This window comes from Elephantulus edwardii, unplaced genomic scaffold (genome assembly GCF_000299155.1).
Source record: "Elephantulus edwardii isolate Elephantulus edwardi_28Jun2011 unplaced genomic scaffold, EleEdw1.0 scaffold00057, whole genome shotgun sequence".
Taxonomy (NCBI): domain Eukaryota; kingdom Metazoa; phylum Chordata; class Mammalia; order Macroscelidea; family Macroscelididae; genus Elephantulus; species Elephantulus edwardii.
In genome coordinates, this window is record NW_006399807.1 from 13,805,712 (window position 1) to 13,831,861 (window position 26,150).

Here is a 26,150-nt window from a genome sequence, read left to right on the forward strand (position 1 = left end):
TTACAAAACTCAAATACAAATTTGAACAAATTCTTTCCATTTTCCTCACCCTCCATCCATCAAATTGTACAACCCAATAATGAATCCTCAGCTCCCTGCACATCCACATACCTCTGCTTCCAGCCTCTCCCACCCCTTCTGGATTCTTATATTCATTCTACAATAACGGTTTTATACAGTATTTATCCTTGTGGGACTGAGTTTGTTCGCTCAGCATAATGCTCTCCAGTCCGTCCCAAGTTAGGTAATAATTTACAAAGTTATTGCTCCTGCATGCTGCATAGTATTTCATTGTGTGAATGTACCATATTTTCTCAACCCATTCATTTGTGGTTGGACATTTGGGCTGTTTCAATATTCTTGTGATGGTGAATAATGCTGCTATGAACATTGGTGTACAAATCTCAGTTTGTGCCTCAGTTCTCATATTCTCCGGGTATATTCCAAGTAGGGAATAGCTGGGTCATATGGAATTTCTATGTTATATGGCCATACCACCCTGAACGTACCCGATCTCATCTGAGATGGTTTTTAAATTCAGATTGGATAGACTTAAGGTCTAATTTTTGTTCTTCTGGTTTGATTTAATCTTCTTCAGCTTTACTTTGAACATTTGTGTAATTGATGGTCTGTCCCACATTCAGGAGATGGTCTAGTTTTCACAACTGATACTGAGCTTCTCCAGTGATTCTTCCCGAAGATGTACTTGATCTGTTGTCTGTGCATACCATCAGGTGAAATCCATGTATATAATTGCTGTTTATGGTTCTTTTAAAAGGTATTTGCAAAAAAGTAAATAATTGATTTTATAAAATCCCAACATTCTATATCTAGCTTCTTTTATGTCACCAAGTCCATGTTTTCTGACTACTTCTCCTTTTTCCCTAATCCCAGTTCTTGCATTCCAGACACTCGTTGCATGTTTGACACACACAACAAAGGAAAAGACCAACACTGAATCTACATGTTATTGGGAACTGTCATTCATCTGCTCCTTTTGGTAAAAGGTTTGTTTTCCAGATACTGCTCCAAAGCTAAGCATCCAAATTAAGACAGACTAGGAAGGAGGATTGGCCATCCACTTCTGAAATAATAGGCCTTCAAAAACTTTATGTATGATAGAGTACACTTACAGTAGACAAGCAAATATGACACCTGAGGCTGAGCCCTTGAATTTGGAAACACAAATGAGGACAAACAATTGTAAGCAAACACTAATGATTGGAACATAAATGGGAAAAGCATGAATGTAGGAATGGTGGACATTGTTAAAAAAGAAATGGAACATATATATATATATTGACGTTCTAGGAAGTGATGAAATGAGATGGATTGGAATGGGACCTTTTGAGTCAGGCAATCATATGATCTACTACACCAGAGTTGAAAAGGTGAATAAGAACAAAGTCACTTTTATAGTTAAAAATATCATTTCTAGATCCATTTTGAAATACAGTGCTGTGAGCAATAGGATAACATCCATACACATACAAGAAAGTCTCATGAATACCACTATCACTCAGATATATGCACCAATAATTAGAGCCAAAGAAGAGGTGAATATTTAGTAATATTTAAGGGAAAAATGTATTTTAAACAATAAATTATCAAGAAAACAAAAATTCTCACCTCTGCGCTTATTGGCAGCATTATGACAGATAATGCAGAGATTGAGACTGTTAACAGCTTTTGTTTGCTTGGCATGAAATGAATACTTTGGGTACCAGCAGCCAGAAAAACAAAAAACAACTTACATTCAGGAAGTTGGCTGTCAGAGACATCTCCAGAATACTGAAGGGCAATGACATCAGTCTGGAAACTAATGTGCACCTGATCCAGGCCATAGTCTTCACAATTGCTTGCTATGTGTCAGAGAGCTGGACAATGACTAGGGATGATGGAAAGAGAATTGATGCCTTTGAGCTGTGATGCTGGAAAAGAGTGTTGAATATACCATGGGTGGCTAGGAGAAAAAAATAGGTTCATCCTAGGGAGGGTGAAGCCAGGTTGCTCCTTGGAGGCAAGGATTCTGAGGCTTCGTCTGACATACTTTGGGCATGTTGCATGGAGGGATCAGTCTTTGGAGAGGGACATTATGCTTGGAAGGCTTGAGGGACAGAGAAAGAGAGGAAGTCCCTAGATGAGATAGATTGAATTCAGTAACTGGGGTAATGAGAGTAGGTGTGTCAGAGACAGTAAAATTAACACAGGATAGAGCAGGTTTCAAGGCTTTTGCACATAGGGTCGCTATGAGTTGCAAGTGACTTGTTGACACATAACAGCAACAACAACAACATATAATAATTAATACCTATGAAGATATATTATATAATATTGTTGTTATTGTGTACCATAAAATCTGAACTGATTCGTAACTAACACTCCACCAGGTTTTCAGAGGCGATTAATTGCATAGAAGGAGATTGCCCATTTTTCTCTCCCAAAGCAGTTGGTGGTCTCAAACCCTGTGCCTCTGGGATTCTGCAATCCCATATTTTATTACCAGTAGGCAAATCTAGAAAATTATATACTGGAAACTGATCTGTGCATGCTTTTCAGCAAGTTCATGCTTTTTCAAGGTCAAATTTAAATCCAAGATCTGCATGTTGAAATGGTAATATAACTCCATAGATGAAACATTGTTATAATAATAGAAGTAGTGCTTGTTGGATTCTTACATTCTAGAGTAAAATTTTGGGACTATATAGAAGCTGAACTTTATGAATAAAAATATGGCATCATGATCTGAGGAAGATGCATCAACAATTTGCATTATGCAGATGACACAACCTTGTTTGTTGAAAACAAGGAAGACTCAAAATTCTTGCTGCAGAAGATAAAAGACTGTGTTGTTAAGTGCTGTTGAGACGTAGACGACTCATAGTGACTCTATAAATGAAAGACGTGAACTCTTGTATAACTTTCATCCTTTCTCCACGTTCATAGAGTTTCCAGAGGCAAGCCATTTCAAAAGTGGATGTCGCTCCTGCTTCCAGGCTTATTTAATCAGGAAGCTACACCAAACACTGTCCACTATGGGTGACCATTATCACATTTGACACATCAGTGTCACAGTGTTTAGCATTACAGCATCCACAAGTTACCTCTGTACAGCAAATGAACAGACCAGTGCTATACCACTTAGAAGAATGTTTGACCAAAATCAATTAGTACCAGGCTATCCCCTACAACATAGACTGGATCTCAATTTCAAGAAAACAAAAATCCTCACCACTGGGCCAATAGGCAATGTCATGATGGAGAAAACATTGAAGTTGTCAATAATTTAATCTTGCTTAGCACCACAATCAACACCATTGGCGCCAGCACTTAAGAATTCAAAAGACAGGTTGCAATGGGCAAATTTTGTTGTCAAGGACCTCTCCAAGGTTTGAAGACTGATGTGCACCTGATTCAAGCTAGGGTCTTTTCAGTTATTTGGTATGCATCTGAAAATTGGACAGTGACTAAAGAGGAAAGAAGAAGAATCTATGCCTTTGAGTTGTATTGTTGGAGAAGAGTACTGAATATCCCATGGACTGTCAAAAGAATGAAGAACTGTGTCTTGGAGAATGAGCAACCAGATTGTTGTAGGCAAGGATGGTGAACTTTAGTTTCATATACTTCGGGCATGCCATTAGGAGGGGACAGAGCTTAGAAAGACATCATGCTTGGAAAAGTAGACAGCAAAAGAGAGAAAGTCCCTCTAAGATGGACCAACACAGTGACTGTAACAATGGGCTTGAGCATTATCAAAGATTATGAAGATGACACAGAATTGGACAAAGCCCACATTCATTGATCAATAGGGTTTCTATGAGTTATAGTTGACTTGATAGGGTCTAACAGCATGTAATTATGTTCACTTTAGGGTCAAAAGATACAGTAGCTCGGCATCACAATCACAGTGTTACTTGAAAAAAAAGTTTCTCGTTAAGATTGTTGCCTTTGAGTCGAGCATGACTCATAGCAACTCTATGAACAAAAGGCCTGAAGCCCCTCTACAACTGTCAACATTTACCCAAGTTCATAGAGTTTCTGGAGGCAGGTTGTTTAGGAAGTGGTTGCCACTAGATTTTTTTATATTCCTTCTGTTCAGAATTATGTTTTACTTCATTCTCTGTTATCACTTTTGTGCCTTTAATATTTTTGCAGAGCTTTCAATGGTTTTTTTTTTAAAAAGGGATTGAGATCATAAAAAAAGACTTTATTTAAAATATCACCAATAACTCACAAATTCAGGGCATGTTCTCAGAAAGTGCCAATCTCAGGTGCCAGTTCTTAGAAAAAGATATTATACTTGGAAAAGCACAAGGTTGGAAAAAGAGAGGAAGACCTCCAATGAGATGGATTGACACAGACATTGCACTCTGGGCTTGAGCATGGCACAGATTGTAAGGATGGTACAAGAGAGGACAAGGTATGATCTATTGTTCACAGAGTCACTATGATTCATAGTGAACACACAGCACTTAACAACACTAACTCTTTGTTTTTTATCTACTATATTGCCTAGAATCCACCCCAATTTTCTTCTTAAAAATATGTTTGAAGCCTGTGTCTTCTGGTGTAATAAAACCAAATTTCTTTCTTGATTAGAATCTTGGTTTACTTCCATGATTTTTCTTCTCACATGTCCTCTTTATTTTAACCTTTCCTGGGGTTGGAATATAGCTTCAAGATACTTCTGGAGAATTAAGCTATGGAAATTATTCTAAATTTCCTATTGTTTGGAATTGTAATTTTATCCTTAAATTTTGACTGACAGTTTTTCTGGACCTTGAGTTTTAGAATCAGAACAATTTTCCTTCAGAATGTTTAAGGTACCACCATTGTTTTCAGATGTTTTTGATAATATAAACCAGATTCTAGTCTTTGAGGTTAAAGTAACTAGATAAAGCCCAGAATACCCAATTAAATTTGATTTTCAGGTAAATAGTGAAGAATGTATTGTTGTTATGTGCTGTCAAGTCACTTGCAACTCATAGCAACCCAATGTACAACAGCCCTATCCTGCCCTATCCTGTGCCAATCTCACTGTCTCTGACATACCTACTGCCACTACCCATTCACTGAATCAATCCATCTCATAGAAGGTCTTTCTCTCCTGCACTGTTCCTCTACCCTCTCAAGCATGACATCCCTCTCCAAGGACTGGCCCTCCTTGCAACATATCCAAAGTATGTCAGATGAAGCTTCAGAATCCTTGCCTCCAAGGAGCAGCCTGGTTTAATCCTCTCCAGAACAAACCTGTTCATTCTCTTAGTGGTCTGTGGTATATTCAATATTCTTTTCCAACACCACAACTCAAAGGCTTCAATTCTTCTATCATCCCTAGTCATTGTTCAGCTCTCTGATGCATAACAAATGATTCCCTCAAATAATTTTACAATGTAATAATCATAATAACAATTATTTTTAGAGATGCAAATAAAAATAACGATGAGATATCATCTTACCCCAGTAAGAATAGCAAAATTCAACAGAGCATTAAACAGCAAATGCTGGTTAGGTTGTGGAGAAACTGGAACCCTTATTCACTGCTGGTGCAGCCATGATGGAAGGCTGTATGGTGCTTTCTCAAAAAGTAGGAAATAGAATTACCATCTGACCCAGCAATTCTACCTCTGGGAATATACCCTAAAGAAACCAGAACTGCCACCCAGCAGATATATGCACACTCATCTTTATTGCTGCTTTGTTCACAATAGCAAAGAGTTGGAAACAACCCAAGTGTCCATCAACAAACGAATGGATAAAAAAGCTCTGGTATATTCACAAAATGGAATACTATGCTGCATTGAAAAACAAAAAACCTCATGAAATATTATTCAAAATAGGTGACCCTGGAGGACTTTATGCTGAGTGAAATATCTCAATCACAAAAGGACAAATACTGCCTAGTGCCACTATTGTAAAATGGGACTGACATCGGGATTGGAGGGAACCCAAGAAAAGAGGGGATAAATAATGTATACTGCTTTGAAACAGATGAAGGAGAGAACTGTTTAAAAGCAATACAGGATTAGACATTATGTTCATGACAAGATCATAGAAAAGTAAATGCATCTTAAAATGGACTGTGGACTCGGGGACATTGTATAACAAGGAAAGATTTTTTTTTTAAACAGGAAAACTAACTGGGGGGAGGTGTGGGCAAGGAGGAAAATGTGATGAATGGGGGAAAATTACATGGGAAGAATATGCTGTAAAAAAATAGAAAATTAATTTGCCCTGTAATTTTTCTTCAAACAACAATAAAAATTTAAGAAAGCAAAGAATCAAAACAAAGAAAGTAACAAATTATTTTTTATTAGTCCATTTTTTTTTTCTTGTTAAGCATGGCAATCCACTTTCCAAACAACATGCCTCTGGAAACTCTATGAACTTTTATAAATGTCAATAGTTGTAGATGGGCTTCAGGTCTTTTGTTCATAGGGTTACTATGGGTCGTGCTTGACTTGAAGGCAGTTGACAACAACAACATTTGATGGTCAAACATTTAAAAATATTTTCATTACTCTCCAAATCCATTATATGCCATAACATGTTTTGAAATGTCTTTAGGCTATTGGAAATATGACTTGTTGGATATTATAGTACCTTTTCAACCCTGATAAATTGTCTTTTACTGTTTCTTGAATCATTTTCTTCCCTCTTTTCTGGTTTTCTCTCTTTCTAAATGCTTTGCCTGTGTTGCATATCTTTAATTAAATCTCTGAAGTTCTAATACTTTCAAGTCCTGCTTTCCTTATCTGTCTTTTTTTTGTTTGTACTTTATAGTCTAAAGTTTTTAATAGTCATAATTTTAATTTCTAAAAATCCGTTAATATTATTTAAATTATTTTTATCTTGGTATCTTACCTTTAAGTTATGAATGCAAATGTTCTTATATTTCTCTAAGGATATATATGAGTGTTTGTTTTATTTTAAATTCTAGTTTATCTTCTAAATTATTTCCATTCCCTTAGGGGTCAGTTCTGTTTCTTTTTCTTGATGCCTTTCTTCAAAGCTACTGTTTTTGAGATAATTATTTACATGTATTAAGGAATAAAGAACAAAATCAGTGATTTCAGGTGAGTGAAGAAGGATTCCTCTATTGTACATCTTTCAGGAAGTTCCATCCACATATGCAGTTAGACTTTACTAGACTCTAACAAGTATAAGCAGTTAAGGAGCTTGTGATGTTTGCACCATAGAGTCAGAACCAACCCATAGCAGACTCTCTAGTGGGTTTTCAATAGCAGTTAATCCCATGGAAGGAGATTGCCCATTCTCCTGAATAGCAGCTAATGGCCTTGAACAGCATGCCCTCAACGATTGCAGCACAGCTTCTTGCCACTAGGCCACCAGAGTTCCCTGTTAAGGAGCTTAGAATCTTTTATATGCCAGAAATGATAGTCTTCTGAGATCTCAAGTTACTCTTGCATAGTTTTCTCCTGGTAATTTGTTAAAATTTTTAGAGAAGATATTCCCTATAACCCCACTGAATATTACTATGCTGTTGACTATTGCTATTCAAGGAGGGCCTACATTTACTTTTGTGTGGTTATTTTCTAGATAGATTTTGTTTTTTCAGTAACTTTCTTGCTTTTTCAGCTCTCATTCTCATACTTTTTCTTCTTTCCTGTTGTCTACAAGTTGGGAATGTAGTCTTTTCCTGCAACTATTCTAAGGTGCAAATTTCTTCACTTTTGTTTCATATGCTTCTTTTTGTCTTTAAGGAATGTGGTCTTTCTTTTCCTCAGTGTTAGGAATTTAAATTCTTATAATAAGTTTTTGAGAATAAGAAAAGACAAATGCATGTGTTCAGTGTCTGATCTTGAAGCAGATATTATGTTCTTTTATTAACTTTCTAGCTTTCCTCCTGAATGTCTTCCAATGTAAATATTTATATCTAAATAGTACACTTTGGTTTACAAAATATATTTAAATGCATTCCTGATTGTCTTTCAAAAGTTTTGCTAAAAATAAATGTCTTAAAAGGTCATTATTGTCTTAAGACATAATGGATTTTTGAAAAAATGAAATAGAATACTATATGTGAATGTACCTAGTACAAATCTAGTACAGAATGACTGCTCAATAAATAGTATAACTCTTTGGTTCATTATTTTGAGGTACTGTGGTATCTATCTGAGTTCATAAGACAGAATCAAACTACTCCATAGAATTTACTTGGCTATTTTTGTGGGAGTAGATCCCTAGGTCATTTCTATGAGAACAGCTGATAGGTTAAGCTGAATGTTTAACTATTACACCACCAAAAGTCCCCTTAGTCTTAATTACTTAGTACTATTGGGGTTGTTGTTGTGTGCCTTAGAGTTGGAACCGACCCATAGCTGCCTCTTCAGTGGTTTTTAAGAGGCAGTTAATCACATAGGAGGAGATTGTCCATCCTTTTCCCACAGAGCAACTGGTAGATTTGAACTGCGTGCTTTTGGGATTGTAACTCATTCTCTTATTAACAGGCCACCAGAGCTTTCTAGTATGATACTGCAACATAAATACTGCAAGTTGTTGACTTTATTAAAATAATTTATTTTTTCAAAGTCTATAAGATGATCATATGATATATTACTCCAGAGATGAAAAGGTGAGAAAAAATAGGGTTGCTTTCATAGTTAAAAAAGTAATTTCCAGACCCATCTTGAAGTACAACACTGTGAGTGATGGGATTATATCCATGCGCTTACAAGGAAGTCCAGTGAATACCACTATCATTCAGATATATGCACCAACAACCAGAGCCAAAGAAGAAGCAATAGATGATTTCTACCAATTTTTACAGCTGGAGATAGATCAAACATGCAATCAAGAAGCATTGATAATAATGGGTGACTGGAACGCAGAAGTTGGGAACACAGAAGAAGAATCAGTAGTGGGAAAACATGGGCTTGGTGACAGAAATGAAGCTGGACATAGAATGATTGAATTTTGTAAAATCAATGACTTATTCATTGCAAATTTGTTTTATAAGAAACATAAACACAGGTTATACACATGGATTTCACCTGATGGTATGCATAGGAATCAGATCGATTACATCGGCAGAAAAAAAACGCTGGAGAAGCTCAATATAAGCGGTGAAAACTAGGCCAGGAGTTGATTGTGGAACAGACCACCGACTACTCATATGCAAGTTCAAGGTGAAGCTGAGGAAAATTAAACTGAATCCACAGGAGCCAAAATATGACTTTGAGTTCATCCCACCTGAATTTCAGAATCATCTCAGGAACAGGTTTGAAGCCTTGAACACTAATGAGCGAAGACCAGATGAGTTGTGGGAGGATGTCAAATGATTCATCCAGGAAGAGCGCAAACGGTCATTACAAAGACAGAAGAGGAAGAAAAGACCAAAATGGATATCAGAAGAAACTCTGAAGATTGCACTGGAACATAGAGAAACCAAAGCACAAGGAAGAATTCAAGATACTAAAGAGCTGAACAGAAGATTCCAAAAGGCAGCACAGGATGACAAAGCAAAACATCACAATGAAATGTACAAGAAGCTCGAGTCGGAAAATCAAAAGGGCTGAACTCGTTCAGCATTTCTTAAGCTCAAGGAATTGAAGAACAAATTCAAACCTCGAGTTACTATAATCAAGGATGCTTTGGGCAGAATATTAAATGATCCTGGAGGTATCAAAAGAAGATGGACGGAATATACTGACTGTGTTGAAAGGAATTGGCAGATACAGAAGAATTTAATGAAATAACATTTGAGCAAGAGCCTATGGTGATGAAGGAAGTTCAAGCTGCTTTGAAGGAAATAGCAAAACATAAGGCCCTAGGTGCTGCCCTGGATGTGCTCACCAAGTTGTGCCGAGAAATCTGGAGAACAACCACTTGGCCAACTGACTGGAAGAGATCTATATTTGTTCCCATTTAAAAGAAGGGTGACCCAACTGAGTGTGGAAACTACAGAACAATATCATTGATTTCACATGCAAACAAGATTCTACTGAAGATTATCCAATAATGACTGGAACAGCACATCAGCAGAGAACTGCCAGAAGTCCAGGCTGTGTTTAGAAGGCGTCGTGGTACTAGGGATATTGTAGCTGATGTTAGATGGATCTTAGCTGAAAGCAGAGAATACCAGAAGAATGTATATCTGTGTTTCATTGATTATGCAAAGGCATTTGACTGCGTGGATCATAACAAACTGGCTGACTCTGAGAAGAATGGGAATCCCAGAACATTTAATCGTGTTAATGTGAAACCTATACTTGGACCAAGAAGCAGTAGTCAGAACAGAGCAGGGTAACACTGCATGGTTCAAAATTTGGAAGGGTGTACACCAGGGATGTGTCCTATCTCCATATCTTTTCAACCTGTATGCACAGCAGATTACCTGAGAGGCTGAGATCTATGAGGATAAGTGTGGTGTCAGGATTGGTGGGAAGATCTATTAACAATCTGCGTTATACAGATGATACAACCCTGCTTGCCAAAACTGAGGAGGACCTCATGCACTTGCTGCAGAAAGTCACGGACTGCAGCCTTCAGTATGGACTGAGGTTCAATGTCAAGAAGACAAAGAGACTCACCACTGGACCATTTGGCAGCATCAGGATGGATGGCGAAGAGATTGAGAGTGTTCACAGCTTCAGTTTGCTCGACTCCATGGTCAACACTCTTGGCACCAGCAGCCAGGAAATCAAGAAACGTATTGTGATGGGAAAGTCTGCCGTTAGAACCTCTCTAAAGTACTGAAGTGCAACGGTGTCTCTCTGGAGACAAAGGTGCGCCTGATATAGGCCATGTTCTTTGCAATCACTTGTTATGCATCAGAGAGTTGGACAATGACTAGGGAGGACAGAAGAAGAATTGATGCCTTTGAGTCGTGGTGCTGGAGAAGACTATTGAATGTATCGTGGACTGCCAAGAAAACAAACAGATTCATCCTGGAGAGGGTTAACCAAGGCTATTCCTTGGAGGCAAGGATTCTGGGGCTTCATTTGACATACTTTGGACATGTTGTAAGGAGGGACCGGTCCTTGGAGAGGAACATCATGCTTGGAAGGGTGGAGGGACGGTGCAGGAGGGGAAGTCCCTCTATGAGGTGAATTGATTCAGTGACTGGGTAATAGCAATGGGTGTGTCAGAGGCAGGATGATTGGCACAGGATAGAGCAGGGTTTAGGGCTGTTGTACACAGGGTCGCTATGAGTCGCAAGCTACTCAACGGCACATAACAGCATAACAACAACATAAGCTGCAAAGTTCAAATTAGGATCTAATTGTTGACTCTTTCTTAGTAGCTCCAGGCTTTCCTTGGTTCTTAGTAGTCTTCCCATGGCATCCATTCTTCTCAGAATGTAAACTTATCTGAGATTAATTTGCTGTTTATCGTAATTCAGAAATGATTAGGTTTAGGACAAACCTTAAACTGATATGGCCTTATTTTCATAATAAGAAAATCATATTTCCAAACATTATTACATCTGCCTCTATAGGAGTTAGAAATAAAACATCGTTTTTGGGGAGGACACAATTAAGTCCATAATACTCTTTCTATTGTTTTCAGAAGATAGTGTTCAAGTATGTGTTTTTTGTAAAGTTAGTAAATAGTAGTTCTTGGATGCATTTCATGAGGAAAAGATGGAAACAACACCTCCCTCAAATACACCGTCTTAATCTACCCGTGATCAGAAATAAATATTAACAAAAAAATTCTCATAAAATATTTGAAGGTCAAACTGATGTCATTATTTACTCAACTGTAGCAAACAGTATTAAACATCATTACATTTTGTATTAGTATACAGCTTTTAAATGGTAGAAATGCCATGTGATTGTGATTTATAGGTAAGTTCTTCAAAGACTAAAGGGGTTAGACATTTTCTTAAGCTCACATAGATAGTAAGTTCTGATTTCAAATCCAGTGCCCTTTCCCCCCACAGAACACATTTTTGGATTTTGAGAAGGAAATGCAGTGCCTGATAAGGTGAAATTTGTTCTTTCATATGCTTATTTATCATTATTAATTTGCAGTAAAACTGTATGCTTTGACAAGCCAAGTTATCAACGGTGAAATGCAGTTCTATGCCAGAGCTAAACTTTTCTACCAAGAAGTACCAGCCACAGAAGAGGGTATGATGGGAAATTTCATTGAACTCTCCTACCCAGATGTCCAGGCGTCTACGGAGTTTCTTAGGAAATTTGTTGGGGTAAGTTATATAACTGCAGCTTGATGAGGAAGTAAGTTCCTAACAAACAGTTCACATATTTTTGTGTTATTGTCACATGAGTCAGGTTAAAACCATATGCCTTGGCTCAGGGTGTAGACTGAAAGCCTGCTTTAAGATACTCAGAAAGGATAGGCACTGTTGACTTATCCCACTTGGCATTTTACCTTCCTACCACCAAATAATCTGACACTTGCTAGCAGTACTGACATTGCACTCTGGGGATTAAGAACATATTTCTTTTAGAGTCTCACAGATGACCACTTGACACTTAAGTGACTGATGAGGAATCATGCTATTTATGATCTTGGAGTTATGTATTGATTCTCTGCAATGAAAATCAGGGTAACAAGAAAATATATGCTTATATTTGATTAAAAAACAAATAGAGTAGTATCCCCTTAGGTAATCTAGTATATATTCTAGAATATGCCTAGATCTAAAAGAGATCTAAAAAGAATATGATCCCTTGTAGCTGAGAAAACAACCACTTTTTCATTTTTGTACCATATAGATAAAGATAGTAGAATGTAGGGGTGAAAACTTGGACTCCACATAATATCTGAACAACCTTGGAAATGATCCTCATATAACCCCACAAAACAGGTAGGCTCTGTTGCTATTCTCTAGTCACGGGTGTGAAAACCAAGGCTGAGAGCATAGCAACAGAACAACTTCATAGTATAGTAGGAAGATTGAATATATGATATTTATCAACTACTTGCATTATTGCAGTTAAATAGAAAATAAAAAATCTAATATAGAGCTGCTATTACTAATAATATTATGCTGGGTATTTATTTTTTATGCTGGGTATTTTGAGGCACTTCATTTAGTTAAGATATACCCAATAAAGATGTTCTACAGAAGATATAAAATCTTAGTGGACAATTAAGTTTCATTTCAATTTATTTTGAATTTAGAGCTCATTTTAATCTGACAAAGGACATATTATTTTGAGAATATATTGGGCTTGGAGTGAGGCTGACAATCTACTTAGCAAAATAATAAGAATATACCTAGTGTGAAGCTGAGCAACACTGCATATCCTGCTTCCCCAGTGAGCCATGTTCCTGGGTCCATAACTTAACAGCAGAGAAAATGGGATCACATAGGACACATTGGAACAGGAATGACTGGATATCAGCCGCAGTTGTAAAGGATTTTGGAGTCCCAAGTTGAAAGCTATGGGTTTATGGATGTATGTAGGTCAAGTTTACTGCCACCTGATCGAATTTATTGAGTGCTTATTCAGAGATAGTCATTCTGATAAACACTAGAAATATCAGACTTGTTTATTATTCACAATGATCCTAAGAGGTAAATATTCTTATTTGCCTTGTTCCTAGAGTTGTGGAAACTGAGGCGTGAAGAAGTCAGTTTTAAAGGTCGTATAGCTTTTAAGAGGCAGATCTGGGACATAAAACCAGCTGTTCATTCTGACACAAAATTCCCTGCTGTTAAACATGACTTCTTTTTTCCATTTGTCTCATGTAGCAGAAAAATTCCTCTTTCTTTTTTTTTTTTTTTTTGGTGGACCGTAGACTTCAACTCTCCTCCAGTCTGTCCCAGAGCAATCCTTTCTGCTTGCCTCCTGGTAAGGCTGACTTTGATCCCCTAGCATTTCAGAAGCTTAGTTAGTAATCCAGCTGTCTTGTCACTCCCTGTGGAATGCCAGGCGGACCACAGGGATGCTGGTCAGACAGAGCCTGTACACACGCCCACAGAACTGGGAAAGGAAATAGCCTTGTGCTTGCATATTTATGTTGGAAAAGAGGCAGCATGCTCTTTTCAAACAAATATAAGGAGTCTTTCTTAGTACACAAGGCTCATTGTGAAGCTGTGATCTCTAAATGAGTACAAACATGGTCTTTTTAGAGGAATGTTATTTTGGTACTTTGACCTTAATAACCTGCTAAATTAGTATCCAGGTCAAGATACAAGGAGTTAGGGAATATGAGCATATGACATGATTTATTCTGTGTCAACTGGGAAAAGACAGATTGTTTAATTTAAATTTTTGGTTTTCTCTCAGCACTTAGTGACAAGGGACAATGGGAAAAGGTGTTTAAATATGTTGCAAATGTGTTTACTTTAACAAAGAAATGAATAGCACCAAGATGATGTCAATAGCATAGTTGATAATGTCTCAATTTCAGCTTCCTGGTGGGAGGAGGAAGTCTTTGAGTAGTGCAAATATTTAAGCACTCAACTAGAACCAAAGGTTGGTGGTACGAACTCACATAGTAGCACTTAAAAGACAGGTCTAGGTGTCTGCTTTTGAAATATAACAACAGCCTTTCAGGAGATGAGTAAGAAAAGAGGGAGGAACAAAAAGTAACGAAGTTAGGTGAAGGGTAAGGCAATACAGAATAAGGGCTTAGAATAAGATTAGAGGTTGTAATTAGTTACATTAATACATTTTAATTAAAAGTGTAAAAATGTCTGTGAATAATTGAATGAACTGAACTCTAAAAAATCAAAGGACAGAAAAATCACAGGTTGCTTATCTTGTGGAACAGTTTTACTCGGCTCCCATGGAGTTGCTGTGTGTCAGAATAATCTTGTTGGTGACTAATAACAACAACAATGAAGGAAAGTGGTAATTTACAAAAAGTAATTGATGGACTTTCTTTTGACAGTTCTTAGAGTTTGGATAACTAAACTACTTTTAGCCTAACTTGTTGCATTTCACAATTTTCACATATGTCGTGAAGCACTTTGATTTTGGTTTCAAACTCTACTAGATGCACTCCAAATAATGTTCTTTAAAACAATATGTAGAGAGACAGAGTCAAATGGAAGTGAAATTCTTTTAAACAATTTTGCATTAAACAATATGCAAAATAACATAAAACTTGAATTTTTTTTTTTTTTAAATCACACGATGTATGTAGTCTGGTCACATTCATGGAAGGGCATCCAATTTCAATACAATCACAACCATGGTGAGTGTGAGGCAAGAGATGATGTTACAGAGCTCAATCTTTAAATATCTCTTCTTAGAGTAACTGCATGTGAATGAGACGCAGAGAAAGAACTTCGGTGCCAGGAGACGAAGGGCAGTGCCAACCACGTAGAGTGAAATGGAGTAAAGGGACTCGGCATTAGTGGAAAAGGTTAGAGGTCTGCAGGGATTAAAGCACCTTTGGTATTTGTAAATAATTTCAAAAATATCTGTATTTAGATATTTTTGACTAAGATCAAGTGTAAAAAATATCTGTAGTCAAATGTTATACCTCTAAGTTGGTGAAAATTAAAGGAAGAGAACTTTTGAGGGAGTTCTATTTTCTTATCTGAGAAGACAGGAGTACTGGACTTTAGAGGCTTAAAAACTTTAGCTGTATTTCTCCAGGATTTTGCTCAAAGGCTTCTTGGAGAATGATGGTAAGACTAAATGGGTGAGGTATTGCCTTATTTTAACCAAAGCAGCTTTACATTTATCTGTTTACTGAGAAAATGTTAGGCTGTTGTAACTTTCCTTGAAATCTTCTGGTATAGAACTCCTTGCTTTATTCTTTCATGGCTCTACTTCTAAGATCACTGTACAAAAATAATACCCACACAACCAACAGGGACTTTTATTAGGGAAAAGCAATGACAACAAAGGTATCCCTGGGTGATGCAAATGGTTAAGTTGCTTGACTATGTCCCAGAATGTTGGAAGTTGGTACCTTGAAAGACAGGCCTGGAGATTTACTTGCCCCCAAATTAGCCATTAAAAGCTCTTTGTAGATCCAGTGTGAAAAACAATGTAAAAGAACTTTATGAATTTTTTATGCAAACCAGTATAAAAAAATTAAAGAGCAAAAAAATATATACTTAATGATAAATACTAGTCAATAGCATTTCTTTTTTATTCAAGCCCAAGTTATTTCCTATGAAACATTCTTTTTTTCTTTAAAGACAGATAAAGATAGTCTTGACATTTGCAAACCTATCAAAAAAATACTTGCTTGTACAGTCCCTTATGTCCATGGAATTACTTTTTTGATATTGGTTTTATTTATGAAGAAACTTACCCCCAGTCACAATACATGCTCTTTTTCTTCTCTCTGTAACTAACCACTTAGCAAATGTTTGAGTGCCTACTAGATATAAGATGGTGCAGAAGTTTCTGAAATGCAGCTGTTAATTTCTCATTAAAAATTTTTTTAAAAATATATTACCACCATGAACAACTGCCTCCTTTGCCATAAGATCAGAAGAACATAATAGTGTCTGGTTACCAGCACTGAACATTTTCCTCAAGGATACTAGAGAATAATTTCTACCAAAATGAAGAAAATGTAGAAAAGTATTTCAAATTTTCATGGACTTTCTGGATCTCTGAAGGTTAGATAAATCTTTGAAACTGTTGTTTTGAGATAATCTCTAACCCTTAAACCAAAAGTACCCTCAGGAGGTGTCTTAAGATAAACTAATAAATGGTAAAATGACTGTTTTGAGCATTATACTTTCAAAAGAACTCTTATCGAGATATCTAAAGATGTGTTACATTGGGAAAATATGTTGCCAAGGACCTCCTCTTCAAGCTACTAAAGAACAATGGTAAATAACGATTTAAAGACTAAAGTACAACTAATCCAGGCCATGGTCTTTTCAATTACTTCTTATGTATGTCAAAATTGGACAATGAATAAGGATGACGCAAGAAAAATTGATGCCTTTGAATTGGAGTCTTGGAGATGAGCCCTGACTATCATATAGATTGCCAAAAGAAACAAAAAGACCTTTCTTGGAGGAAGTATAACCAGAGTGATCCTTATAGTAAAAAATAGTGAAACATTGCCTCACATATTTTGAGTATATTTTTCAGGAAAGGCTAGTACTTAGAAAAAGACATCTTGCTGGAAAAGCTGGAGGGTCAGAGAAAGAAAGGAAGACCACCAACAAGATGGATTGACACCATGTCTGCAATGAATGATTTGAGTACAACCGAGATGGTGATGATGGAGCAGAATAGAGCAATCCGTTGTTCATAGGATTGCTGTAAGTCATACGTGACTTGATGACACCTAACAACAACAACAAATGGAATAAAATTGGTAATAACAACATAAAAAGTTATATAGGAAACTTAGAGGGAAATGAATTTATATTAACAACTCAGAATTAAGAAGAATAACTCCGATTAAAAGGTGATAATGGTTGAACAATATAATCAATATCACTAAATGGTACGAGTAGAAACTATTGAACTGCTGCATGTTTTGCTGTCTATATCCTCAACAATAGCAACAGCTTACAAAGTAAATGAAAAAATTTTATTAGAAGAACAATGTGCTGCACTACTACACTGACACACATGGTAGCCATGAGTGATAACTGATTCAGTGCAACTGGTAGGGAAAATGATAAGAAAAATTTACAGTGAAAATTCTAGTGGAATACATACGTTTCTAGCAGTCATTTTTAGTGGTTTAACATAGTTTCCATATACTTTTCTCAAATATTGTTTATAATATGAACTTACTTAGAATATGCTTTTGTTTTTCTTTATTTTTTAACAGCTTCCATACTATAGCCTCTTAGCCTTTGTCTGAATTCCAAAACTCAATGTTATACAGTCAAGACCAATTCATAGCAACCCTTCATTGGATTTCAGAGACTATAAATTTTTGTGGGACAAGATTATTCATCTTTCTCTCATGAAGTGTCTGATGATTTCAAACTGCCAACTTTGGGGTTGTTGTTGTTAAGTGTTGTCTAGTTGTAGATGAGTCATAGCGACCCTATGAATGAAAGACCTGAACACTTGTATAACTTTCATCATTTCTCTATGTTCATAGAGTTTCTGGAGGCAAGCTACTTCAGAAGTGGTTGCCACTCTTGCTTCCAAGCTTGTTTTAATTGGGAAGCTCCACCAAATACTGTCCAGCATGGGTAACCATTATCACATTTGACACATTAGTACATGGTGTTTAGTATCATGGCAACCACGAGTTACCTCTGTACAGCAAATGGACAGACCAGAACTTTGGGGTTAGCAGTCCAATATACAATACTTATGCTATAAGGGCTTGACCTACATAACTGAAGGCAGCAGCTTAGCCTAAGTTATTATTCCTGTGTACCATTGAGTCAGAACTGATCCATAGCTGACTTGCCAGAGGATTTTCAGAGCCGATAAATTGCACTGGAGGAAATTGCCCACTTTCCTCCCTGGTGTCAACCTGTGATTTCAAACAGCATGTCTTTGCACTGGCAGCACAATTCCTTCCCATTAAGCCACAAACACTTGACACATGCATCATTACTTCCTTTTCCCGTATCCAAAGCAGGTATTATTTATCAAGAAAAGACTTATTTCCTGCTAAATCTGAATGAAGTCGTAGGATCCTTTTCAACATTGCAGTTGACACATACTACCAGCAAATCAGACATGCATTGGAGAGTTGGCTTTCGATTTAAACAGTCCTATGTTCCAATCTGTGTTCTGCCATTAGCTGTGTGGTATTAGAAACCTGTATCTCCTCATCTTCAAAACAGAGTTCATAATCATTGTCTTCCTGATTATTTTAGTCATTATAGATACAGAAATCTTTTCACAAATACCCAACCCACTCTCATCCTACTTGACTCATAGTGACCCTCCGTCAAGTTTCAGATGGGAAGAAACTTCCAATCTTTTTCCCTAGAGGCACATGTAAGCACTCAATAAATTATATTATTTGGAGAAGAAACTATATTGCTTCACTTTTTGTTCTTCATTTTACCTTTTTTAGCCATGAGGACATCCGTTTAGGTGAACTTGAGAACCATTTTCCTGATCTCACCCTCAACTGAGTCTTCACCTTTTGTCTTTAACCCAAAAAAAAATTTTTTTTAAAATCCTTATTTCCAGAGAAATCAAGAGTAGGCTTTCTCCTTAAGACCTTGATTGACAACTTCAAGTATCTTGTTACTGTAATTTTTAGCACAAAACCTATTCACCAGCCATCTCAATTATGACCAAATAATGTAGACCAGCTGGATCTTTATAAATCAGAAAAGATTCCTTTTATTTATAGAAGCAATTTTGAGAAAGTTTGCATTGGCTAACTCATCTCGCCTCTTCTTTCATTAATGTAGTACACAGACCTAGTTAGATAAAAAAGTTCGAAGGGTTTTGTAGTCAATAAATCATGTATTTGTTTCTGATGAAAGCAAAAACCACTTTTGCATGAAAGGAGACTTTGCTGGAACTACCTTTACTCAATAAGAAAGGGCTGTGTGCCACGAGGGCTGGGTTTGAAATAAGATCTTACTTGAGAATGGGACAGTTATCATTCCCTCAGCTCAAGGTCTAAAAGTTACCATCCACACAAGAGAAGTAAGTCACTTAGAGCCTATGAGATATTTTTTATAAAATGATTTAAAAATAAGTTTTTAAACAATGACATTATTCTGAGTGTGTAATATCTCAGTCACAAAAGGACAAATATTGCATGGCACCACAGTTGTAAAGCATGAGGAGTTGGGAATAGAATAGGATAAGAGTAGCTAGATAATGAACAATGCATTGGAACAGATGAAGGAAAAAACTGTCTAAAAGGAATATATGATTGATTAGGTATTATATGTATGACAATGGCTCAGAATAAGAGGTATATTGCAAAGAGGACTGGGGGAAGGGAAGTAATTCTGCAACAACGAATCAGCTTTTTTTTTTAAATGAACTGGAGAGGAAACGGAGTGGGATAAAATGTGCAACAGTGAGTTAATGAAAATCTAATTCTTCTGTAAATTTTTGTTTAAATCACAATTAAAATTTTTCAAATGTATTGACAAATGACATTTGTCTTTCAGTGTTAATAGAAAAATGTTTTCTTTCCACTGAATGAATTTTCAACGTAATGTGGAAACTCAGAAAGGCTATCATTATTCACCCTCCCCCCTTACCCCCTGCTTAAAGTTATAACATATAGAGTAAGTCCTGTGGGTTCAAGCCAAATTTATAGTCACCAGTCTTCATAGAGCCTCTATTTTGTGAGATATAATTTTATATTTTTGATTAAAAAATATTTATGTTCCTATAAAATAAGGTAAAGCTGGAAATGGAGAGTTTGAGAAAGGTAATAAAATCTTCTTGTTACCTACTAGTAAGGAGTTGTTATGCCAACTCAGGGGCAATTGGTTTGAATACACCAGCTGCTGCATTGGAGAAGGATGGACAGTCTTCTCCCATGAGATTTATAGTCTGAAAATCTGCTACAAGTTCAGCTATGAGTCAGTTCCAACTTGATGACATATCATAACAATTGTACTAGAGATAACAGCAGTGTTTAATTTTATAAAGATTCATTGAAGTGTACATTTAAGTTGGTGCATTTCTGTGTGAAGATTGACCTCAGTTATGATTGATCTTAAGAAAATTGATTTAAAAGGTATTTGGAGTTAGGTTATCAGTCTTTTTCTTGTGGAGGCCCAGGAGTGTTCTATAAATTTTTGTTATAAGACTCTTGTCTGAGATGGTATTACCAAATGTTTGTTCCCAGTCTGTAGGTTTTCTTTTCACCCTGTTGGTAAAAGTTTTTGATGTGCGTAGGGATTTAATCTTTAGAAGGTCCCAAACATCAATTTTATCTTTAGATTGTGCATTTCTGGTTGTAAAAGATATAGAAAGAATTTTTCACAGAGGTTGATATTCAAATGGCACACAGACACATGAAGAAATGCTCCAAATCACATGGAATAAGAGCAAATAAAAACCACAAAGAGGTACCATCTCACTCTAGTAACAGTGGCAAAGATTAACAGGGCAGCATGTAATAGATGTTGGAGAGGATGTGACAAGAAAGGAACTCTTCTACATTGTTGGTGGGATTGTAAAATGATACAACCATTCTGGAAGGCAGTTTAGCGCTTCCTCAAAAAGCTGAACATAGAAATTCCATATGACCCATCTATTCCCTACTTGGAATATACTCTGAAAATATGAGAACTGAGACACAAACTGAGATTTGTACAGCAATGTTTATAGCAGCATTATTCACCATCACAAGAACATGAAAACAGCCCAAATGTCCAACCACAAAAAAATGGATTGAGAAATGATGGTACATTCACACAATGAAATGCTATGCAACACGCAGGAGCAATAACTTTGTAAATTATTACCTAACTTGGGAGGGAGTGGAGAGCATTATGCTGAGTGAACTAACTCAGTTCCACAAGGATAAATATTGTATAAAACCATTATTGTAGAATGAGTATAAGGATCCAGGAGGGGTGGGAGAGGCTGGAAGCAGAGGCATATGGATGTGCAGAGGGAGGGGGGAGAATTAATCATTGAGTTATAAAATTTGATGGGTGGCGGGTGAGAAAAATTGAAAGAATTTGTTCAAATTTGTATTTGAATTTTGTAAATAAACTAGTGGGGGGGTATTTGGAGAGGCCAAGTCTCAGGATATTTTCACTTGGAATATTCTGGACTTGGGCTATCTCTACTTGAAGTATTCCACAAGGTGCCTTTCTGCAGGGACCAGGGAAAGCTGGCACGGATTGCGCTTTGGATTGTGGCTCTGGGATTGGACGGGTCAGCAAGCATGTCTTGTTGCCAGTTTTCAACAGCGTGGAACTGGTGGACATGATGGAATCTTTCCTCCTTGAAGCTCAGAACTACCTGCAAGCCAAAGGGGACAAGGTAGAAAGCTACCACTGCTATAGCCTCCAGGAATTCACACCACCTTTTGGGAGATATGACGTCATCTGGATTCAGTGGGTCTCAGGTGAGTCCTGCATACAACTAGAGATAGCAGTGCCTGGGGCTCATTTTAGGATTCTTAGTGGGAGAGAGCACAGAAAGACTTAGCTGCAGTTGTGCTTACAATAGCTAGGAATTGGTGCATTGCAATTTTAAAAGTTCTGAGCCTCCTGAGTTCCTTTCCCAGCATTCTCTGTCCAAGTAAGGCAATCTCCACTCTTAGAGAAGAAGAGATAAGAATCAATCTAAATCTCAAAGAAACAGAAGTCTAAAAGTGGGTAAAAAATATTGGCTCTAAGGAGATAATAAATTAGATATTGGTCTCGTGTGAATGTAAAAGAGAGAAGGGAAAATACAGTTGAATTTTCTAAGAACAAGGATGAGACATACCATGGTATGGAAAAGCATGTAATCGCCTGCCTAATGGGTAAGTAGTCCAAGGAGTATTATATTTATTTTATAGAATGACAGACTGAGTCTCTCTTCTTCAAGAAAATTATTATCCTCCTATACAAATATCAAAGTGTGTTGAAATGAAAACAATTCAGCTTTTATACAGTTAATGAGAGTGAATGAAGTCTCCTGGTACCCTCTAACTCTCAGTCCTGTGCTTTTTCCTACTCGCCTCCCTCTCTAACCACAATTTCACTCCATCCCTCCATCTCCTTGGCCTTATATGTAGGTTACCTGACTGACAAGGATCTTCTTGCATTTCTTTCCCGGTGTCGAGATGGGCTGAAAGAAAATGGCATCATCATACTGAAGGACAATGTGGCGCGGGAGGGCTGTGTCTTCGATCTCTCCGACAGCAGCGTGACTCGGGACATGGATATCCTCCGGAGCCTCATTAGGAAGAGTGGACTGGAGGTGCTGGGCCAGGAAAAGCAGGAGGGGTTTCCAGAGCACTGTATCCCTGTGTGGATGTTTGCTCTGCACAGCGATGGACACTCCTGACCAGCATGGGAAGTGACTAGCCGGACAGGGCGGTAGTACTCTGTGACAGAGATACTTTCCTTCGAGGTGCTTCTTGCAATTGTGAGGTGGATGGAAAAAAGGTATTTTTATGCATGTCTAGAAGTGATTGACGAGGTAGTATGTGGTTTTTTACTAATGATATAAGTACAAGCACAATCGATTTTCTGAGAAAAGAAAGTGAAACATTAGAAAAAAATGTTTCAGTTGTTTGCCTACACCTAAACTGTTCAAGTGGCACAAAAACCTATAAGGGAGCAATGTTCACAAATTTAATTGCCTTACTTACTTTGTGTTCTATAGCAGTCTGGGATGGCTGAGCAAAGTGTAGAGGCCCTTCTACTGCTCTCATCGCAGCCGTCTTGGGGCAACCGTTCTAGTTACCTTGAATAAAACGCCTCCTTAACTAGGAGGTCACTTGTCTAAATAATCTCTGAAAACAAGTCCATTACTTGATTTTGTCTTTAGCCTTTCTCCTGGCAAAAAAACCCAGTAGATGATTTCATTTTCTATTTTGGGTCAATTTCGTTACCCAGTGATGTAATGTGGATGTAATTTAATAAGAGAAGTCTGCATTTCAGTGATAGAGAAGTGTTTCCTTTCAGAAGAAAATGATGTACCCCTGAAACTTCAACCTTGGACATAATAAATTAATGTCATCAATAATACAATTTTAGCTGTTGGCCTCTGATACAATTTGCTTCATTGCTGCTGCTCCTGTTTTCTTGATTAATATGAGTGTACAGTGGGAAGAGAAGTGGCAAGAGAAGTGGACAAGGAGATGATAAACCTGAAAATGGAACTAGCTGGATTAATTTATAGCACTGATTTAATGAAAAAGAATCTAAAATTTTTCAAAAACAAGATGTAATTCAGTTGTTATTGTCAGTATGTTTAAGTATAATTGCTAATGTCTTAAAAATATTTTAATTTTTTAATGTTGAAGAATTTGTGTTAAAATATATATATACATGTATACACATAAATAAGTTTATGAAAGCTGCCCTGTAGTCCCAAAGGCACATGGTTTGAATCCACCATATACTCCACAGGAGAAGTATGAATAGTCTCTTCCCAGTGCAATCTGTAAATCTGTTGGAGGGTTAGCTATGGGTTAATTCCAACTCAATGACACACAGCAATAATAAAAAATATGTGTATTTCTGCTTCTTAGTCTCAGTCTGGAAATTCTGCTGAAACTTGACCACAAGTTTTCTCAGAGTGATAATGCTTATATTTGAATACCAGCAGCATACCTTCTAGCTTCACTGCAGCATGCAAGTCACCCCAATACAACAAAGTGACAGACACTGTCCCCATAAAAGCAAACTATAAAAAAGCAAGCATACACATGCACAAAATATAAAACAAGCAGTTTCAAAGTAACACACTTATCATCCCCAGTACAGCAAATTGATATACAAGTGCTGAATCCATAAGCACAAGCTATAAAGCAAACAATCATACAAATATAAAACAAACATGCATGCTATGAGAAATAGAAAACAAAGTATAAGGCCTAGGGCAGTATATCTGTCAGCCCAGCTGAGGGCTGGTGTTGGGGTGTACAAACAGGCCAGATTTTCTGCTTGTCTGAGTGGCAGCTGAAGCCCCAAGATTTGAGCCACATCACAAGTAGCACTTCTTTTGTTCTAAGGTGTGTCAGGGGTATGTCATGGGGTGGGACACTCAATCAGGGGTACAGTTATTGTTGGCCTCAGAGAAGTCTGTACTAATCTGCCTGACTAGAGATGATGATGTCTTTACTAGACTAAGAGGTGGCTGAGAGTAGGGTACCATACCTTAGGTGTTTGGAGATGACTAGTGTGCACAGATAGTCACTGTCAATCTGACACGTCCAAGTGTCAGACAAATATGGTGCTGGAGCATGCTGGGTAAAGATGCCCAGTAAGAGAGAAGGGTCCCAGTCACAGTGGTACCTCCACTAATCCTTGACCTGATTGCAAGCTACTCAGATAGAGTCTGCAGGCTCTAGGAGGAAAGCTCTAAGGATTCTGATCCCAGAAACAGGAAGTCATGGGCATAGCCTGAGGTAGAGCTGGGCCTCAAGAGTGGGAGGAGGGATAACACTGCCTACTACTTGGTGAGTAGTGGGGAAGGATTTGGCCCACGGGAGGGATGCTGGGATTTTTCTGTTCTGTGAATTCTGTTGCTATCACTGCTGATTACTCTATCACTACTTGGTGAGTAGTGGGGAAGGATTGGGCCCACGGGAAGGATGCTGGGATTTTTCTGTTCTGTGAATTCTGTTGCTGTCACTGCTGATTACGCTATCACATGGATAACCATTCAAGTTGGCTTTGATGCACTGTTAACGGTTCTGTGTTTTCCTTAGTCAGTGTAGCATTTCAGTTTTTTTTCCCTTCAGATAGCATTTGAAGTACTTTTGCAATGACAAAAAATAAGACCCCAGGAATTGATGGAATACCAGTTGACATGTTTCAACAAACCAGTGAAGCTCTAGGCATACTCACTTGACTATACCAAGAAATTTGGAAGAAAACTAACTGGACAAAAGATTGGAAAAAAATCTGTATTTTTTTCCTGTTATCAAAAAAGGTGATCCAACATAATGTGGAAATTATCAAATAATATTGCTACTATTACATGCAAATAACAATACAATATTACATTAACAAGGACTGTCAGAAATTCAAACTGGACTCAGAAGAGGTTGTGCCATGAGGGATATTGTTGTTGGTATCAGATGAATATTGGCTGAAAGCAACAAATACCAGTATTATGATTGTTTACATTTTATTGACTATGTAATTAATGTTTTTCTTTGAAAATAATTTTTATTTTATATTGATGTGTGTACAAAATGTGTACACATTTTATTTCACACTATTATTCATTCACATTGTGTCTCATACAATCATTCCCATTGATTGTGTCACATAAAACCAATCATCCTTGAACTATGCAATTAATTATGTGTGAATCATAATAAATTATGGACAACATTGAGAAGAATGAGAATCCCAGAATAATTAATTGTGCTGAAGCTAGACCTATATTTCTAGACCAAAAAGCAGTTGTAACATAATAAGGGTACACTGAATGGTTAAAATCAGGGAAGATGTGTGTCAGGGTTTTATACTTTCTCCAAATTTGTTCAGTCTCTATGTTGAGCAAATCATTCAAGAACCTGAACTGTATGAAAAAGAAGGTAATATCAGGTGTGGGGGAAGATTTATCAACAACCTACATTATGCAGATGACACAACCTTGCTTGCCAAAAATAAAGAGGACTTGAATCACTTACAGTAGAAG

The 26,150-nt window shown here is 37.1% G+C and overlaps 1 protein-coding gene across 1 annotated transcript in view; it reads left to right on the plus strand.

Annotated features, from left to right (window-relative positions):
* Nucleotides 1–22,866, plus strand: part of METTL11B (methyltransferase like 11B) — a 39,456-nt gene extending 16,590 nt beyond the window's left edge. Inside the window, exons 2-4 of the mRNA XM_006887416.1 lie at nucleotides 12,000–12,175; nucleotides 21,657–21,906; nucleotides 22,564–22,866. Coding sequence (XP_006887478.1) covers nucleotides 12,000–12,175; nucleotides 21,657–21,906; nucleotides 22,564–22,835 — 698 coding nt within the window. The 3' untranslated portion in view covers nucleotides 22,836–22,866. The remainder of the gene's footprint in view (nucleotides 1–11,999; nucleotides 12,176–21,656; nucleotides 21,907–22,563) is intronic.
* The last annotated feature ends 3,284 nt before the right edge of the window (nucleotides 22,867–26,150 follow it).